At 37.2% G+C, this 18,982-nt stretch overlaps 1 protein-coding gene across 5 annotated transcripts in view; it reads right to left on the bottom strand.

The window, feature by feature from the left end:
- SLC25A12 (solute carrier family 25 member 12) overlaps positions 1–18,982 on the bottom strand; it is a 90,151-nt gene that overhangs the window by 68,689 nt on the left and 2,480 nt on the right. For 3 of the 5 annotated variants that reach the window (XM_025200501.1, XM_025200502.1, XM_006020790.3), the window contains exons 2-3: positions 18,595–18,648; positions 10,526–10,668 (exon numbers count right to left, since the gene is read on the bottom strand). In XM_025200501.1, the coding sequence (XP_025056286.1) occupies positions 10,526–10,635 (110 nt within the window). In that variant the 5' untranslated portion in view covers positions 10,636–10,668; positions 18,595–18,648. Of the gene's footprint in view, positions 1–10,525; positions 10,669–18,594; positions 18,649–18,753; positions 18,977–18,982 lie in introns of those variants that run through there. The other 2 variants (XM_014518594.2, XM_025200503.1) reach the window with 2 other exon arrangements.

An 18,982-nucleotide genomic window follows, 5' to 3' on the forward strand; every position in this document is an offset into this window, starting at 1 on the left:
CTGGGGGACTGTGAGTTAACTTGAATCTGGAAGGGATCTGGGGCAGAAGTTCAAAACCTGATTTAACCTAAACCAGTTAAGTCTGATATTATATGCACCCAGGTTTATCTTAAACCAGTTTCGGCCATTCTGAAAATGGTTTATGCGCACTGAATTTTTGTTGTGTTACAGATTTGAATCGGTTTCTGATCATTTATACTGGTTTACATGTAATTTGTGTCCCTAGTCCTAGCGAGGGAAGTAACTTTACGCTTTATCCGATTGCCTATTTATAGATCCAACTCTATAGATCGGGGCAAGCAAAATATGGCCCACAAGCTGGATCTGGCCTGCCAAACTATTTTATCCAGCCCATAGGGCCCCTAAAATATTTAGAAAATTTATATTTATCTGCTCCCGGCTGCCTGTCAAAGATGACAGGAGCCAGGGGCAGTAGGACCCAGAGGAAGCCAGCAGAAATGCTGGCCCAGTCCAGCCCTGCCCCACCTCTAGTCCCCCAGCCTTCTCCCACCTCCATCTCCCCCAACCAGAAGCCTCTGCCTGCCACAGCTTTCACTACTCCCTGCCCACCCAATGGCTGCTCTGGGACCAAGTGGCCACAGCTGCATCATTGGACTGTGGGAGCATGAGGCCCAAACCAGTACCCTGGGGCCAGGAGCAGGAGGGACAGGGGGGTGTACACGTGTGTATCCCTGCAACGAGAGAGAGAGAGAGAGAGAAAGAAAGATAGTGTGTGTGTGTGTGTGTGTGTGTGTGTACATGCGTGTGGTGTGCAGCAAGGGAGGGAGGGACTGTGTGTGCATGCATGTGTGTTCAATGAGGGAGGCAGACAGTTTGTGGGTGTGTGCACACGTCTGTGTGCGCGCATGTCTGTGTGTGTGCACAAGTGAGGGAGGCAGGGTGTGTGTGTATGTGCAGGTGTTCATAGGGTGAGTCCCATATGCACACCCCACCATACACATGCACCCACCCCCCTCACACTGCCATACAAGCAGACCCCCACACCACACTCCCTCACACATCCCAGCCACCTTCCCTCCCACACAGCCTCCCACAAACCCCATACCCAACCACATATCCACACACACACCTGCAAACTCTCCCACCCCACTCACACCCCCACATGCCACATACCCATACACCAACAGCCCCCCACAAACCTATACCCACCACCCCATGCACCCCGCAATATACAAGAGCAAGACTTCATTTTAAGCTATTGCTTAAAGGTGTGCAATCAACTTTATGTACACTACACAAACACATGTAAATCAGGACAAATATTTTTTCTTAAATTAAAAATGTTTAATGAACGTTGTAGATGTTCAATTTTTGGTATATAATTTGGGGTTTTTTTGGTTCTGAGATGGCAAAACCCCTTATTGAAAGGCATACTCCTGGGGGCAAGGGGAGGGAATTCTGGTGGCAAAGGTTGGGGGTTAGGGGGTGGGACTTCTGGTCACAAGATGGTGCTAGGGGGTGGGGTTTACTTGTCAAGGGGCGGGGCTACCAATCCAGCCCTCAACAGCTTGCCAAAACTCAGCAAGGGGCCCTCCACCCAAAATAATTGCCTGCCCCTGCTATAGATGCTTCCTAGCAGGGACATTTCCTGGTGTCCTCCTTGCTCAGAGTGCAGGAAACAGAAGCTGAATTTCAGCAGTGACCAGGGATTCCACCTACCTGATCTTCCTTATTCCTTGAGCTTGCAGCATTTAACTTTAGCTACAATACCAACATACCACTTCTCTTTCATTTCCCTGTGACTCTCATTTTTTCCATTGTTTCTTTGCTCTTTTCTCATCCCCTCTCCACCTTATTAAAAGACCACCAAAAAAACTTAAGTAAACAATATTTTTAGAATTCTTATCTTCCTCCACAGCTGTTTGCAGCTCTTTCATTGTGTCAAATCTAAAGCTAGAGTGTCACAACAGAGCTATACTTTATTTATTATGTAAAGCATCAGGCCTACTTTAATACCCAGTTAAAAAATATACTCTCAACCTTTATAAATTATCCACTCAGGGACAAAATAACCAGAAACAGACAAATTTTAAATAAAGATTAGATTAAAAAGAGAGACTCTTCTATGTTATATCAAACATGATTTTGCCTCTGGATTAATGTTGCTGATTTTAGAATGACTTACTGAGATTCAGAAAGAGTGAAAAAGGGGGATGAGATGGAAGTGAAGGGAAAAAAAAATCTCTCAAGTCACACTACACTGTGATCCCAAATTATTTTGATATGAATGGTTAGTTGGTTACAGCATGTGCAGAAAGATCAGGTACTTTCATAGGAGGGAATATTCACCCATAACTTTGCAAGTGATACCTAAAATCTGACATTTTAACAAAGGATGATATGCTCATTCATTTTCTCATCCAAAACCCAGTACAATTCAACAGGAATTGGATCCAATCATCTGGGCCAAATTCTAATACCAGATTGGTATGTATGTTACAACAGAAAGAGTTCCACTGAATCAGAAAGGTTATTCAACTTAACCACACATGATATAGTGACTATAGTACAGGACAGCTAATACAACAAATTATATAATCAATCTGCAAACAGATTTCATTAAACAAATTACTGCTTCTACCAGAACCAGGATGACAGCAGTGGGATTCAATAATGAAAAAGCTAAACCAAAAAGTAAAATTTGCATTGTGCCTTAAGTTAAAGACCATCACTTCTGGACTGTGGAAGCAGTTTCTAGAGAACCAGCTCTTTGCCAATAATGGCCAGACACAGGTGCTCCAGAATAAATTCCAAAAAAGTGACAGGATTGCAAAAGGACAGAGAGAAAAAAAAATCATAAAAACCCAAAACAGAAACCTTTCAAAAATATATCTAAAAGCAAGTTGGTCCGCAATATTTCTCCTTCCACAAGTGTGATGAAGTTAACTTATTTTTGACCATTTTCCCTTGTTAATTCTTATTTAATTATTTAAAACTTGAGTGCCTAGATTTAAGAGCAGATTAGCCTAATGGTTAGCGAGGAAACCTGAGATAAATTCTCAGATCTTCTCAATAAATGACTTGTCTCTCAATACCTGAATACAATAGGGATATTCATACTTACCTAAACTGTGTAAAGGAATTTTAGATCCGCAGAAAGGTGCAATATATTATCACAATTTGGTTGTAGACTACATAATTAATCATGTTAGAGATGAAACTACCTGTAGAAATAATATTGTTATCAAAGACTACATCTTGGTTTAAAATGTTTAAGCTTGTAAAGTATGCTATAAAGAATTTCTAGAAAGAAAGTCAGGAGAAAAAATAATGATGTTTCTAATATGAGGACAGAATAAGTGAAATAAAGATCTGAAACTTCAGAGAAGTACACTCCAGATAACTGTCCAAACATTCTGTCTTCCAGATCACACAACACTTCAACATCATCATGTGCCAGCTTACAATGCTTAAATTGATTATTTTGAAATTTTATAACTCCAATTTCACATTTAGGATAGTTTACATGATTACAATTTACTGATTTTCTAAAAATCAAGTTACAATTTCATATACCCAGTACAAATACAGATATATCACTCTTATCCTCCATTTTTCTGTTCCCTCATCATATTTATTCCTGGCTACATTTTGTTAATTCCTTGCTGTTATAAACACAATTTGAAACTAAGCACAGAATAGTCTGAAGCTGTGTAAACAGTCACATAATTCTACCAATACAAATCAATGGAATGATGATTTAATTTAGAGTTTGCCTGAACAGAGATTGAATATATTTCCATTTGTGGCCCTATTAAGATTTTATGCTACTATTTCTGAAATGAAACAAATTTAACTTAGTTCCTCTCTCCCATTGGTTTTTGATTATGATAAAATAAAAAAACAAGCTCTTTTCCAAACCTTTTCAACTCAGGACTTCAAGCAAGCGAACATTACTTGCTTCAGTAGCAAGTGGAAGTCAAGAGGTATAAGGAAAGGACTGAAAGAAGGCTAATACAAGTAAATCTGAAAAAATTAAGTTTAGGTAAGATTGTTTTGAAATTCAAATTTTCATGTTAAATAATCCAACACAAAAGATTATCAAAGGTATTTAAGGATACTATAACCAAATTTAAAGTAGATTTTTAAACTCCATTTTTGCCTTCTGACATTGGGCATGTTTCAATGTATGCTTTGTTAAAATTCAGCTTGATGATTTATTTGCAACAATCAATCAATCATATGAACAATAAATGCAAATTGTATTTATTGATATTGTGAGAGTACAGCTTAATCCACTATCAAGTAATGGAGTTCTTGCTTCTCTGCAGTAGGCATATAAGAACTAGCGGCAGGTAACTGAAATTTGGAATCTGAGCATGTTAACAAATCTCAGCCACTTCTCTTCTGTCCCTGCAAAAACTCAAACTCTGCATAGTAAATTACCCATTGATCTTGCTTCCAATGGTACTATCCAAACAGAAAGATATGCAAAACAGAAAGCAGAAGATAAGCATTTTTCAGTCCAAGGGTCAGCTATAAGAAATGAAAGAAACTCTTGATTCTTAACTGTACAAAAAGGTCCTTTTTATAAAAACACTCTCTAAAGAAATTAATATTTTTAAAGGGCAATGAAAATTGCTGGAAAAAGCAAGATATCAAACATTTGTTTGGCTTACTTATCAAGTAGTCTATAATAGACTATTTTAAAATGTAATAGCAAATGTCATTTACAGTTATATTGCTAACAACAGATTATATCCATATGCCACAGAAAGTAAATTACATTTCTCTGGGTTATCAGATGTGCCTTAAGACTCCAAGGAGAAATGCTGCAATATTATTTAGACAGAACCTTGTCTACCTATGTCCTTAGACCAACACAGCTACAACCAACACCCTTCAATATTATTTAAACAGTCATGTAGCAATGCAATGAAGAGGAAATCCTAACTTTGCCATTCAGTACAAATTACACACGTTTTATATAACTGTAATTTTATTTGCAAAGTATAGATGTTGACACAGTTGCTTAGGGCACTGTGCAATATAATAAAATTCTAACACACTACAATAAGGGAAAACAAAAACATTTAAGTGGTGTCAAGGGTCTGATTTAGACTCTCAAAACCAAGTTAAGAAGCTTTCAATTTCAAACAAACAAGATTTATCTATAAAGATGTATTGTGTTCTGTTTTAATAGCAGCCTTCTATCTCTTCTCTAAAAAATACCCACTCCTCTCTGGTGGTATTTTTGACCTCTGCTTTGATGCATCTTAACCTCTTGACTTCATCTGACTACATCTATGCTGCTTGCTACAATGAAATGCTGAAGTTGGAAGTTGTATATAGCAATAGAGAAGAGCAAGTAGGCCAGACTGCTTTGAAGCAAAGAGGGTTAAAAGGTAACATCTTAAAACAGTGGACATTTTGTAAATTAGTTAAAAACAAAGAATATTACCCATAAGCAATGCTTAAATAGCTTTGTGCTATATGACCTTATCTTGATTAGACAAATACTTTTCTCTCTACATACAGTGATTAGTGTCTCCCTTGCCTAATAGATAGCATTTTTAAGAGGTCCTCTGTTGTTTCATCTGTACATAGTGGTGTTAGTGGGGTGTTAAAGAGTGCACACTACAGAAATTACATGACATCTGTTCCATTTTCCTGTATTTAATTACGAACAATAAAAACTTTACAGTCTTTAACCATGGACCGGAATGTAGTGCCACCCCATGCACCCCGCAATATACAAGAGCAAGACTTCATTTTAAGCTATTGCTTAAAGGTGTGCAATCAACTTTATGTACACTACACAAACACATGTAAATCAGGACAAATATTTTTTCTTAAATTAAAAATGTTTAATGAACGTTGTAGATGTTCAATTTTTGGTATATAATTTGGGGTTTTTTTGGTTCTGAGATGGCAAAACCCCTTATTGAAAGGCATACTCCTGGGGGCAAGGGGAGGGAATTCTGGTGGCAAAGGTTGGGGGTTAGGGGGTGGGACTTCTGGTCACAAGATGGTGCTAGGGGGTGGGGTTTACTTGTCAAGGGGCGGGGCTACCAATCCAGCCCTCAACAGCTTGCCAAAACTCAGCAAGGGGCCCTCCACCCAAAATAATTGCCTGCCCCTGCTATAGATGCTTCCTAGCAGGGACATTTCCTGGTGTCCTCCTTGCTCAGAGTGCAGGAAACAGAAGCTGAATTTCAGCAGTGACCAGGGATTCCACCTACCTGATCTTCCTTATTCCTTGAGCTTGCAGCATTTAACTTTAGCTACAATACCAACATACCACTTCTCTTTCATTTCCCTGTGACTCTCATTTTTTCCATTGTTTCTTTGCTCTTTTCTCATCCCCTCTCCACCTTATTAAAAGACCACCAAAAAAACTTAAGTAAACAATATTTTTAGAATTCTTATCTTCCTCCACAGCTGTTTGCAGCTCTTTCATTGTGTCAAATCTAAAGCTAGAGTGTCACAACAGAGCTATACTTTATTTATTATGTAAAGCATCAGGCCTACTTTAATACCCAGTTAAAAAATATACTCTCAACCTTTATAAATTATCCACTCAGGGACAAAATAACCAGAAACAGACAAATTTTAAATAAAGATTAGATTAAAAAGAGAGACTCTTCTATGTTATATCAAACATGATTTTGCCTCTGGATTAATGTTGCTGATTTTAGAATGACTTACTGAGATTCAGAAAGAGTGAAAAAGGGGGATGAGATGGAAGTGAAGGGAAAAAAAAATCTCTCAAGTCACACTACACTGTGATCCCAAATTATTTTGATATGAATGGTTAGTTGGTTACAGCATGTGCAGAAAGATCAGGTACTTTCATAGGAGGGAATATTCACCCATAACTTTGCAAGTGATACCTAAAATCTGACATTTTAACAAAGGATGATATGCTCATTCATTTTCTCATCCAAAACCCAGTACAATTCAACAGGAATTGGATCCAATCATCTGGGCCAAATTCTAATACCAGATTGGTATGTATGTTACAACAGAAAGAGTTCCACTGAATCAGAAAGGTTATTCAACTTAACCACACATGATATAGTGACTATAGTACAGGACAGCTAATACAACAAATTATATAATCAATCTGCAAACAGATTTCATTAAACAAATTACTGCTTCTACCAGAACCAGGATGACAGCAGTGGGATTCAATAATGAAAAAGCTAAACCAAAAAGTAAAATTTGCATTGTGCCTTAAGTTAAAGACCATCACTTCTGGACTGTGGAAGCAGTTTCTAGAGAACCAGCTCTTTGCCAATAATGGCCAGACACAGGTGCTCCAGAATAAATTCCAAAAAAGTGACAGGATTGCAAAAGGACAGAGAGAAAAAAAAATCATAAAAACCCAAAACAGAAACCTTTCAAAAATATATCTAAAAGCAAGTTGGTCCGCAATATTTCTCCTTCCACAAGTGTGATGAAGTTAACTTATTTTTGACCATTTTCCCTTGTTAATTCTTATTTAATTATTTAAAACTTGAGTGCCTAGATTTAAGAGCAGATTAGCCTAATGGTTAGCGAGGAAACCTGAGATAAATTCTCAGATCTTCTCAATAAATGACTTGTCTCTCAATACCTGAATACAATAGGGATATTCATACTTACCTAAACTGTGTAAAGGAATTTTAGATCCGCAGAAAGGTGCAATATATTATCACAATTTGGTTGTAGACTACATAATTAATCATGTTAGAGATGAAACTACCTGTAGAAATAATATTGTTATCAAAGACTACATCTTGGTTTAAAATGTTTAAGCTTGTAAAGTATGCTATAAAGAATTTCTAGAAAGAAAGTCAGGAGAAAAAATAATGATGTTTCTAATATGAGGACAGAATAAGTGAAATAAAGATCTGAAACTTCAGAGAAGTACACTCCAGATAACTGTCCAAACATTCTGTCTTCCAGATCACACAACACTTCAACATCATCATGTGCCAGCTTACAATGCTTAAATTGATTATTTTGAAATTTTATAACTCCAATTTCACATTTAGGATAGTTTACATGATTACAATTTACTGATTTTCTAAAAATCAAGTTACAATTTCATATACCCAGTACAAATACAGATATATCACTCTTATCCTCCATTTTTCTGTTCCCTCATCATATTTATTCCTGGCTACATTTTGTTAATTCCTTGCTGTTATAAACACAATTTGAAACTAAGCACAGAATAGTCTGAAGCTGTGTAAACAGTCACATAATTCTACCAATACAAATCAATGGAATGATGATTTAATTTAGAGTTTGCCTGAACAGAGATTGAATATATTTCCATTTGTGGCCCTATTAAGATTTTATGCTACTATTTCTGAAATGAAACAAATTTAACTTAGTTCCTCTCTCCCATTGGTTTTTGATTATGATAAAATAAAAAAACAAGCTCTTTTCCAAACCTTTTCAACTCAGGACTTCAAGCAAGCGAACATTACTTGCTTCAGTAGCAAGTGGAAGTCAAGAGGTATAAGGAAAGGACTGAAAGAAGGCTAATACAAGTAAATCTGAAAAAATTAAGTTTAGGTAAGATTGTTTTGAAATTCAAATTTTCATGTTAAATAATCCAACACAAAAGATTATCAAAGGTATTTAAGGATACTATAACCAAATTTAAAGTAGATTTTTAAACTCCATTTTTGCCTTCTGACATTGGGCATGTTTCAATGTATGCTTTGTTAAAATTCAGCTTGATGATTTATTTGCAACAATCAATCAATCATATGAACAATAAATGCAAATTGTATTTATTGATATTGTGAGAGTACAGCTTAATCCACTATCAAGTAATGGAGTTCTTGCTTCTCTGCAGTAGGCATATAAGAACTAGCGGCAGGTAACTGAAATTTGGAATCTGAGCATGTTAACAAATCTCAGCCACTTCTCTTCTGTCCCTGCAAAAACTCAAACTCTGCATAGTAAATTACCCATTGATCTTGCTTCCAATGGTACTATCCAAACAGAAAGATATGCAAAACAGAAAGCAGAAGATAAGCATTTTTCAGTCCAAGGGTCAGCTATAAGAAATGAAAGAAACTCTTGATTCTTAACTGTACAAAAAGGTCCTTTTTATAAAAACACTCTCTAAAGAAATTAATATTTTTAAAGGGCAATGAAAATTGCTGGAAAAAGCAAGATATCAAACATTTGTTTGGCTTACTTATCAAGTAGTCTATAATAGACTATTTTAAAATGTAATAGCAAATGTCATTTACAGTTATATTGCTAACAACAGATTATATCCATATGCCACAGAAAGTAAATTACATTTCTCTGGGTTATCAGATGTGCCTTAAGACTCCAAGGAGAAATGCTGCAATATTATTTAGACAGAACCTTGTCTACCTATGTCCTTAGACCAACACAGCTACAACCAACACCCTTCAATATTATTTAAACAGTCATGTAGCAATGCAATGAAGAGGAAATCCTAACTTTGCCATTCAGTACAAATTACACACGTTTTATATAACTGTAATTTTATTTGCAAAGTATAGATGTTGACACAGTTGCTTAGGGCACTGTGCAATATAATAAAATTCTAACACACTACAATAAGGGAAAACAAAAACATTTAAGTGGTGTCAAGGGTCTGATTTAGACTCTCAAAACCAAGTTAAGAAGCTTTCAATTTCAAACAAACAAGATTTATCTATAAAGATGTATTGTGTTCTGTTTTAATAGCAGCCTTCTATCTCTTCTCTAAAAAATACCCACTCCTCTCTGGTGGTATTTTTGACCTCTGCTTTGATGCATCTTAACCTCTTGACTTCATCTGACTACATCTATGCTGCTTGCTACAATGAAATGCTGAAGTTGGAAGTTGTATATAGCAATAGAGAAGAGCAAGTAGGCCAGACTGCTTTGAAGCAAAGAGGGTTAAAAGGTAACATCTTAAAACAGTGGACATTTTGTAAATTAGTTAAAAACAAAGAATATTACCCATAAGCAATGCTTAAATAGCTTTGTGCTATATGACCTTATCTTGATTAGACAAATACTTTTCTCTCTACATACAGTGATTAGTGTCTCCCTTGCCTAATAGATAGCATTTTTAAGAGGTCCTCTGTTGTTTCATCTGTACATAGTGGTGTTAGTGGGGTGTTAAAGAGTGCACACTACAGAAATTACATGACATCTGTTCCATTTTCCTGTATTTAATTACGAACAATAAAAACTTTACAGTCTTTAACCATGGACCGGAATGTAGTGTGAAGTAGCTCCTCCAAAGCAATCATGAAGAAATGGATGTGCTTATTTGTAGCTACTGTCAACTTCCAAAAAAAATCCTCATTTGAAAAGCATCGTAAACCTTTTAGACTTGAACTTCATATTCTTCCCACCGTGAAACAAATGTTGTGGTCTATTGTATTTGAAAACATCTCAAGTGTAAGATGGACAAGCAACCTCAAAGCATAACCAAAAGACTAATACTTTATTTTTAAACAGCAATAAATTCATCTGGACTACTATCTCATTAATGAGCAAATCATAAGATTCTAATGGAAAGCAAAATTCTCACCCATCCTTTGTTTGATCTGCCACTCCTGCCAATAATTGAATTGTTTTAGGATTATAGTTTGGTTCTGTATACAGTCCAAGGTATCTTTGCACAAAATCTCCTGGGGTCATGTAACGCTCTCCATCCTTTTCAACACTGGTATACTAGATAAAGAAACAAAATGAAACAAAGTCATTCAGATACTGATAAGTATTAATGATTATTGGACTCATAGTTAATTATCAGCTTTAAGAAAACATTCAAAATAAATTGCTTTATGATTAAAGGCTTCTATTAAAATAAACAATATTGATAAACTAGACATCTTACGTCAATCAGACTGCATGCAACAAATAATGGATTTACATATAAGCCAACATGCTCTAACAAAAAGTAGGTTATAAATTTGCTGAAACAGCTGAGTATTTGTGTAAATTCCCATCTGAAGTTTTGGTGTAAATCAACAAAATTTCAATGCTACATTTTCAGTATTACTAAAATAGCAATCAGAAATGCATTCTTAAATAGCAGATATTAGAGTTTTGGGAAAAATCTTTATTTTATTGAAAATGCAACGTTTTCTAAATTCATTTTTGTTATGGATTGGAAAACAAAGATCTTGACATTTCTTGTTCAATCGATTTTTTTAAAATTTGATTCTGGACAAAATATTCTGCTTTGATTTTTACTTACATTTTATAATCTGCAGTATAACATTTCTAAATGAAGAAAAAAAAATCAAATGTTCTATTCTGTCAGCATTATTAAAATGTTTTCATCTCCCAACCTTCTTGAAATAAAAAAAATTGACACATTCCTGAAAAAAGTTTATTTAAACAGTATGCTATTGAAAATACTGTTATTTCCCAAATTTGAGAGATCATCTATTTGATTAATAATTCTATAAATGTCTTTTTTCAGAAATTATTCATTCATTATTCTTACAACTCTCACGGGAAAACTGCTCCATATCTTAGAACTGATCAGTTACATTTAACAGAGTCAAATACTTTGTTTAATCTATGTGCCAGTGTTATACTTTCATCCCAATAAGAAAGATCCATAGTAACTGTTTTCATATTAGCCTTTATAGTACTTGCATGCACGTGAATGGACAGTGTGGGGACCTGCAAGCCAATTTCACAACAATTAGATTATAAATCACTGCAGGGGTATCATTGAAAATATTTGTATTGGTTTTGAAAAGCCTGAATTTTGAGCCAAGTTTATTCTGTCAGTAAATATTTCAGCTTGTGACACTGTAATGCTTAAATTACATATTTTCAGTCTCTACTTTTTAATACCCATTTGTGCCATTTTGTTAAGAACCCCATCTAAATTTAAAAATCAAATCAAATTAACATCAGTTTATTTTTGCCAAAGGAAAAAAGTTATTGCCAAAAGCTCCATCCAGAAACTGAGCCCCTCAGTGAGATGCTAGAATGAGATGCCATTCACAACAGGTAATAGAGATATTGAATATGATCATCCATCTTTATGTGCTCTGTATACACGGAAGCTATCAGCCAATATCAGCTGGAAAAACTCTATTGCGATTCTTCTGGAGGATCTGAAGGTTACTTTTGCAACCATAAGAACTTTCATTTAGAAATAATAAATCCTTAGCTTACATTCTGAAACATAAGATGGCAGCTCACAAGAGAGTTCCAGCTCACCAGACTGCCAAGTCAGGACAACTGGACGAAAGGATTTGGATTCCTATGATGTTCTTTTGTTTCACCACAGTTCTTAATCAAATTAATTTCCATGCAGAACAAATACCATATTTCACAAGATCCAAGACTACAAGCTTTTTAAAAAAAATAAATAAAAACAATTCACAGGTATTTCTCGAAAGGTTTGCCAGTGCAGACTAATTCATCTGGATGTATGTCTCCAAGTGCAGAAAATTCCAGCACAGAAATCTACTTAAGAGCGTTTCTTTCAAGTAATGGTTCTCAGACTTTTTATACCCATGGACCACTGTCAAAGCTCAACATTTTTTTTGTGGACCACCATATCCCGTTACCAGGGAAATGGAGTCTTGTGACATCCACAGATGACTTACCACGTGAATCAGTTTAGGAACCACTTGTCTAAGATACAAATCCGAGGGCACTACTTGGTATCTGTCTTTTTTCTGAAAAATCTTTATTTTGATTTTTATGAAAGAATTAGTCCAAGCTGGCATAACTGGATTTGTAAAAGCTTAATTCATAAGCACATAGAGAAATGTAAGGGCCTTTCTCAAGAAAGAAGAAATTGCGTAAGAATCTAAAGTGCAAGATCTATAAACAGGGAGTTCAAACTTTACTAAATTAGTAGCCAAATATGTAGGGGTCCAGGAGCAGATTCTTTAGATCATTGGTGCTCAACCTTTTTCCCTGACAGGCCAGATGAGCAGTGCCTGGACCATCCACATACCAGATCCGGCCAGTGGTCCCAAATGGGCATCTGGGGCAGGTGCAGCAGGCCCCCCATCTCATTCCGTGGTGTAGGGCAGGGTAGGCTTGGCCTTAACCCAGCCCTGTTGGGAAAGGAGGGCTTGACTTTGGCTTGAGGGGGAGGGGGAGGGAAGAAGGGGACATGGTGGCTGTGATCTGCTGCACAGGGCTTGGGGTTTGGAAATGTGGCAGCAGGGGAGGGCACCTATATTAACTGCCACTGCTCTCCCACCACCAAATTTCCCAATCTGTGGGGATCTCCATGGGCCAGATGTAATGGCATTTGACCTGCAAGCCAGTTGAGCACCCCTGCTCTAGACTGCACTACAGTTTAAAGTGACAAGCTTACCCTTATTGTCCAGTCTCTATTCCAAGTGCACCAGCAAGATACACTTTTTCAGTATCACTTTAATATTTAGAATTTTTAAAAAGCGCTTGCACAAATAAGTCATCCTAAAGCAAAAGTATTTCCTTAGCAAACTAGCAGGGCTGTGTGAAAGGGCACCATTCCGTTTCAACTTGTGTTTCGATGAAACAGTGTTTCACTTCAAATTTCGTTTAGATTTTTAAAAACCACTGTTCCATTTCTTTCGCCCAGAGGCTATAATGGGGTAGCTCGAAACAGCCTATAACTTTGTCATTTCTGGCCTGATTTGGATGAAACTTGCAGGAATGGTAGCCCCTTCTGAGGGCATGAAGCCTGCCATGTTTCAAGGAGATAGATGGAGGAGTTTTGGGTAAACTGTACCTCAAAGTTTTGAAAGCAGAACTCATGTCACATGTATGTGTTAAGCCACAGCAGGGTCAAAACTACAGTCATGCCAGGCCTCCTGCTGAGGCCACAAAGCCTGCCAAGTTTCAAGAAGATAGGTGCAGGGGTTTTGGGGAAACTGCACCCCAATTTTTTTAAAGGAAAACTCAAGTCACATCTATGTGTTACACCACAGGGGGCTGAAAACTGCAAAAGTGATAGCTGCTGGTGAGGCCACAAAGAATATCAGCACAGGGGCAGGGCTTCTGGGTTCTGGGGCCCTGCAGCTCTGGCTGCTGACAGGCAAAACATGGGTGCTTATGCAACTGACTGTGTCTGTCTTAGGGCACAGGGTGGTAAAAACTGCAGGCCTGCTAGGCCCTGCTGCAGCCACAAAGCCTGCCAGCTGTCAAGGAGATAGGTGCAGGGGGAGTCTGGGTTCTGGGGCCCTGCACCTCTAGACGCTGACAGGCAAAACTGGAACACACAGCTCAGTACCTGACACCAAGGCAGAAAACAGGGCAGTTCAAACAATGCTGCCTTTTATGCAGTTTTTCCATCCCGCCCCCAGAGCACTGGGATTGGAAGAGACCTCAGGGAAAGATGACAGTCACTGGCCAGCTACACAGTCAGTAATGAGAGCACTCCTTCTCCCCTCACCTTCCCTCTCCCTCCTTACTTTAGTTTGTTTCCCTGCAGGCAAGCCCAGCTTGAGCTTCCAGACTCGAAACACTTTGAAAATTTCAAAACATTTCAGCTTGCCTCGTTTTGTTTCGAGGCTGTTTCGAAGCTCTCTGTTTCGTTTCGATTTCGCTGTTTTGAGCTTGAAATGAGTTGAAACAAAACCGCCGGCAAAATTTTGCACAGCCCTACAAACTAGTCAGAGACAGAACAGATCATTCTAGAAAGTTTAATTCAAATCCCTCTGTAAAAGCAGCAGGCAGTCTCTCTCTCTCTCCATCTGATTTTAAAATGATTCTCAAGCCAGTGCAGTACTGTTATTCTTTTCAGCATGCCAACTATCATTTAAGATATAATTGGCCTCATCTATAAAGTGGATTTAATTTTTGCAGTTCTCTGCCATACTGGTAACTAAAGCAGCTTCATTTAAAAAAAACAACAACAAAAACCCTGAGGGCTTACTGTATAAAACTGACTGACTGAGTACTGCAATAACTACAGTAGCTCTGGTGTGAACCAGTTATACTACAGCTAAATACAACTGAATGTCTTTCACCTTTACTGTTGGTATGTGTTTGTTTTTTAATGAGCTAACATTGGAGCTGACAACGTATTTGACTAACTAACCCATGACTGTATCACAGAAGTTATCAGAGAAAATGAAGGTTTCCACATCTGTAAAGAGGAAAAATCAGAGCTTTTGGCTTTAGAAGAGGTATGAGAAGTAGTTTGGGACTGTAAGATAAAAAAAAAAGTTAAACATTGCTACTTAAATGATCAACAGTGGCTTTATAAAGGGCTAACATTAACTGTACATCTTATTAAAAAATATTAAGCAACTTAATTTTCCCATTTTCCATTCATCCTTAGATTGCTGAATTCCACCTGTTGTTGTCTTATCAAACAGCAGTATTTTGGAGGCAAGGATCACATCTTTCTGTATTAGTATAAAGGGTAACACAATGTACTCATATACTGACTGGGGGTTAATATATTAAATGAGCAAAAATTTCTGTTTAGATATAAAAATTAAAATACATAAACTACCCTGTTTATGTTAATATTTCTCACTACTGTTTCAGAGTGTCTGATGCTTAAAAACATCACTGCAGCACTTTTGTTAGAAAAAATATAGTGCAATAAACTTAAAAAAATAAAAAATATATTTTGTAGCATGGTTCTGCTACAAGGAATGTATTCCACAGTACATTTTGCAAATGAGAGATCACAAAATGCACAGAAAACTGAAACAGGACTAATTTGTAAGTGTGCAATCAAAGACACGTGAAAACAAACATTTGAGCAAGCTAGACATCTTTGTTCTATTTTTAGGTCCAAACTAATCTAAGTGTTTTTAATTTAAAAAATAATGTATTTTTATTACAACAAAGACACAGTAGCTTTAGAATACTTTGGAAATATGTGACTGAGTTATTAACTGACAGATACTCTTAGTTCCATGAGAAGGTCATGATATTTAAAACGCGTCTTGGCAACAACCCAACGTATTAAGGACTGACAAAGTAGCTAAGCTATTTACTTTTGGCATGTATTTACAAATTCATAGCACCTGGCCTCAAGTGACCTTTTCATCATACAATATAAGGGAGGCACCTTTGAGCATGAAACAGAAAAAATGGTTATTTATACATGTAAATGACACACAAATTCACCAGTCTCAACAAGGGGTGGTGAGGGGGGAGGTGTGAGCACACATCAAAAGAAGATTCTTACAACACATGAAAAGAATGATTTGATACTGAGAAATTGAACACCTTTATTTTTCTATCACTAGCCTATAATATGGTTTTGAAGATTACACATTTTTTCTACTATTCTTATCATTTACACTTTCAAATTATTCGTATTTAAATGATGAAAAGTTACAAAAAGCTTCAACAGTTCTGACAAAAACATCTGAGTTAAGTACAGCTAGACTGGATGGATACACAAACAGGAGAAAGCTTCAGGACACACTGTACCATAGTGCAAGGTGGATCACTGAAAGGAATAGAGTTCACATCTTTCCTTGTGTCTATTTCCAACGGAAGCCAAATTTAGGAAGGAATGCATGCCCTTTAGCTGAACAGCATGGAACAGGACTTGCACTCTCAGCAAAGAGCAAAACACAAAATGTTGTAATACTAACAATATATCTGTACAATGTTCTGTGCAAGTTTGCCTGGGATTCTATTTTAATAAAAAAAGTAATAAATAAAAGTCTGCTACCCATCACAGCATGAAAATGACTTCGAGCTCTTGTAGTATGTAAAATTATGATGAAGACACATAATGGGTCTCTTTCTGTGCCCATAAACTTTATTAATAGGCCATGGCATAAAATTAAGAAGGTTTAAATATTTGGGGTCCTGCTAATTGTTAATGAAGGTCTCCCACACATGTACACAAAAGGGGCTGCTTCAATGTACAAGCCATACAATTCCCAAATAGTCTGAAAAGTGTGATTTTTAATCCTACCAAATTGATCTGAAACATTTTAATTATTAAACTTTTTGCTTTTAATATATATAAAACATTAATCTTCATGTGGAGAATGTACAGATTTAGCCAAAAAGAGAGAAAGCATAATATTTATCAGTATTTTTAGGGGAAATAAAACACTATATACATAATTTTAAATAATGTTTATTTTAATTTACTTGGCTCTAGCAGCAAAACTTCTACCACAAAACACAACTGCACTCCAAAATCATGCATATTCTAAGACATTATAGACATTATTAATGGCACATAATCCATATGCGCCATCAAGTTGAATAGAACATTATGCAAAGAGTGAAATGTAGCACAAACCACCATGGAAGAGCTCAGCCAGGTTTCAGATCTTGAGTATGAAATGTAAAAACATTTGTTTTAAGTTCTGCTTAACTAGTAGGTCTACAGAACCATTTCAGTAATATATCTTTTAACTATTATCAATACTTATTAAATAAATACACACCATTTTATTCCTAAAGACTAAGTACCCTACACCACTACCTAAAAGTAGGGTGAGAAAAACCTTTATATGGTACATCAGAGATCTAAAAGCTAGACTATCATCATCATATGATGGATAGTATTCAAAGTTTTAGCATCTAGTAGTGTAGACAGATTAGCCAAGTAGGAGATAAGGTAGTGTTCTAGAAATAACTTCTTTCTCTCAGCCACAAAAGAGGATTCCTTTCTACTTAATACATACAGATATGTTGTTACATAATAATTTAGGATTCAAGGTAAAATGTCAGGTGTCATATAGAAGTGACTTACTTTCATTTCCCATAATCTATCCAAAAAGATATATTTAACATAAGAAAAAATAGTCTTTACATTGAAGGATAGTGGAAGTTTTAAACAGACATAACCATGAAAACTAAGAGCTGGCATTTTCCAAGGGGCGAGTATGCTGATCTACATTGTCACACATCAACTTGAATGTGCAGAGGCAGAAGGCAGTGCAGGGTGGCACCTGACACTAGAATGGTTCACATTGCCTTGCCTTGCCTTCTGCCTAACTTCAAACTAACACAACTAACTACCTCTCCTGCTCTTTACATGCTTGTATAGGTATTTTCACAACTCTTTAACATAGCTCCATCTTTATTAGAGGATCATAGGAAAATCCTGAAGACAAGATACAAAATAAAATCACTTTTAAGGCATCCCTTTTTATAAGCCTCAACAGTGTCACTTTTAAAAATAACAGTCAGGTGTACTTATAATAGCTGGCTATAAAAAGATGCTGCAACTTACAGAAAAATGCTAATGTTAATGTTAAACATTACTTTTTTTCAGCAGCAGTTGAACCCTAAGGCAGCGGTTCCCAAAGTGGTGCCTGCAGGTGCCACGGTGCCCCCCCCCCCCAAGGTTTATTCAGGTGCCTGTGTGCATTTTGACGATCAGTAAAAATCATTATTCCAACAAAAAATGCTGTCATGTTGGTGCCCGCTGCTTTGTGTTTTAAATTCAAATGTGCCCTTGGGCACATAAACATTGGGAACCCCTGCCCTAATGCCACACAGTTCCATAAAGTGCCTTCAGACATAGGGTATAAACACTCTGAACTTAAAAAACAAACAAACCCTCAAAACCCCCCAAAACTTAGCATCGTGTATGTGCCCTATGCTTTAACATGCTGCCCAAAGGCAGAACATACAAGAGTTAAAAAAAGATTGTGGGTCACACAAGTGATGTTCCCGGATATAACAGTTTACCTGCAAGAAGATGTTCCGTAACTCAGCTGGGTCCGCTCTTTTGGTAGTCTGCACCTGTAAAGCCAAGAGGGAAAGAAAGGTTAATGTTTTACTAGCTAGGGCACTGACTTCCCAGCCGGCAGGAGTCCTGCCATCTGACTGATAAGAGGGTGCTGCTACCTGTCAGGTCTCTTATCTCGCTGATAGCAAGGATGACAAACATCAAAGCCTTCCCTTGCAGTGCCAGACTCCCAAGCGCGGCCGGCGTCAGGCAGAGCTGTCAAACGGCAGCAGGCCGAGCAGGCCCCACAGCGGCAGCGGCAGCGACACCTCCCTCCCGGCCGGGCCCTGCGCACCAGGCGGCCGGGGAGCTCCCAGCGCGGGCCAGGGGCTGGGGCAGCCCTGCCAG

The sequence above is a fragment of the Alligator sinensis genome, unplaced genomic scaffold (assembly GCF_000455745.1).
Source record: "Alligator sinensis unplaced genomic scaffold, ASM45574v1 scaffold321_1, whole genome shotgun sequence".
Classification (NCBI taxonomy): Eukaryota; Metazoa; Chordata; order Crocodylia; family Alligatoridae; genus Alligator; species Alligator sinensis.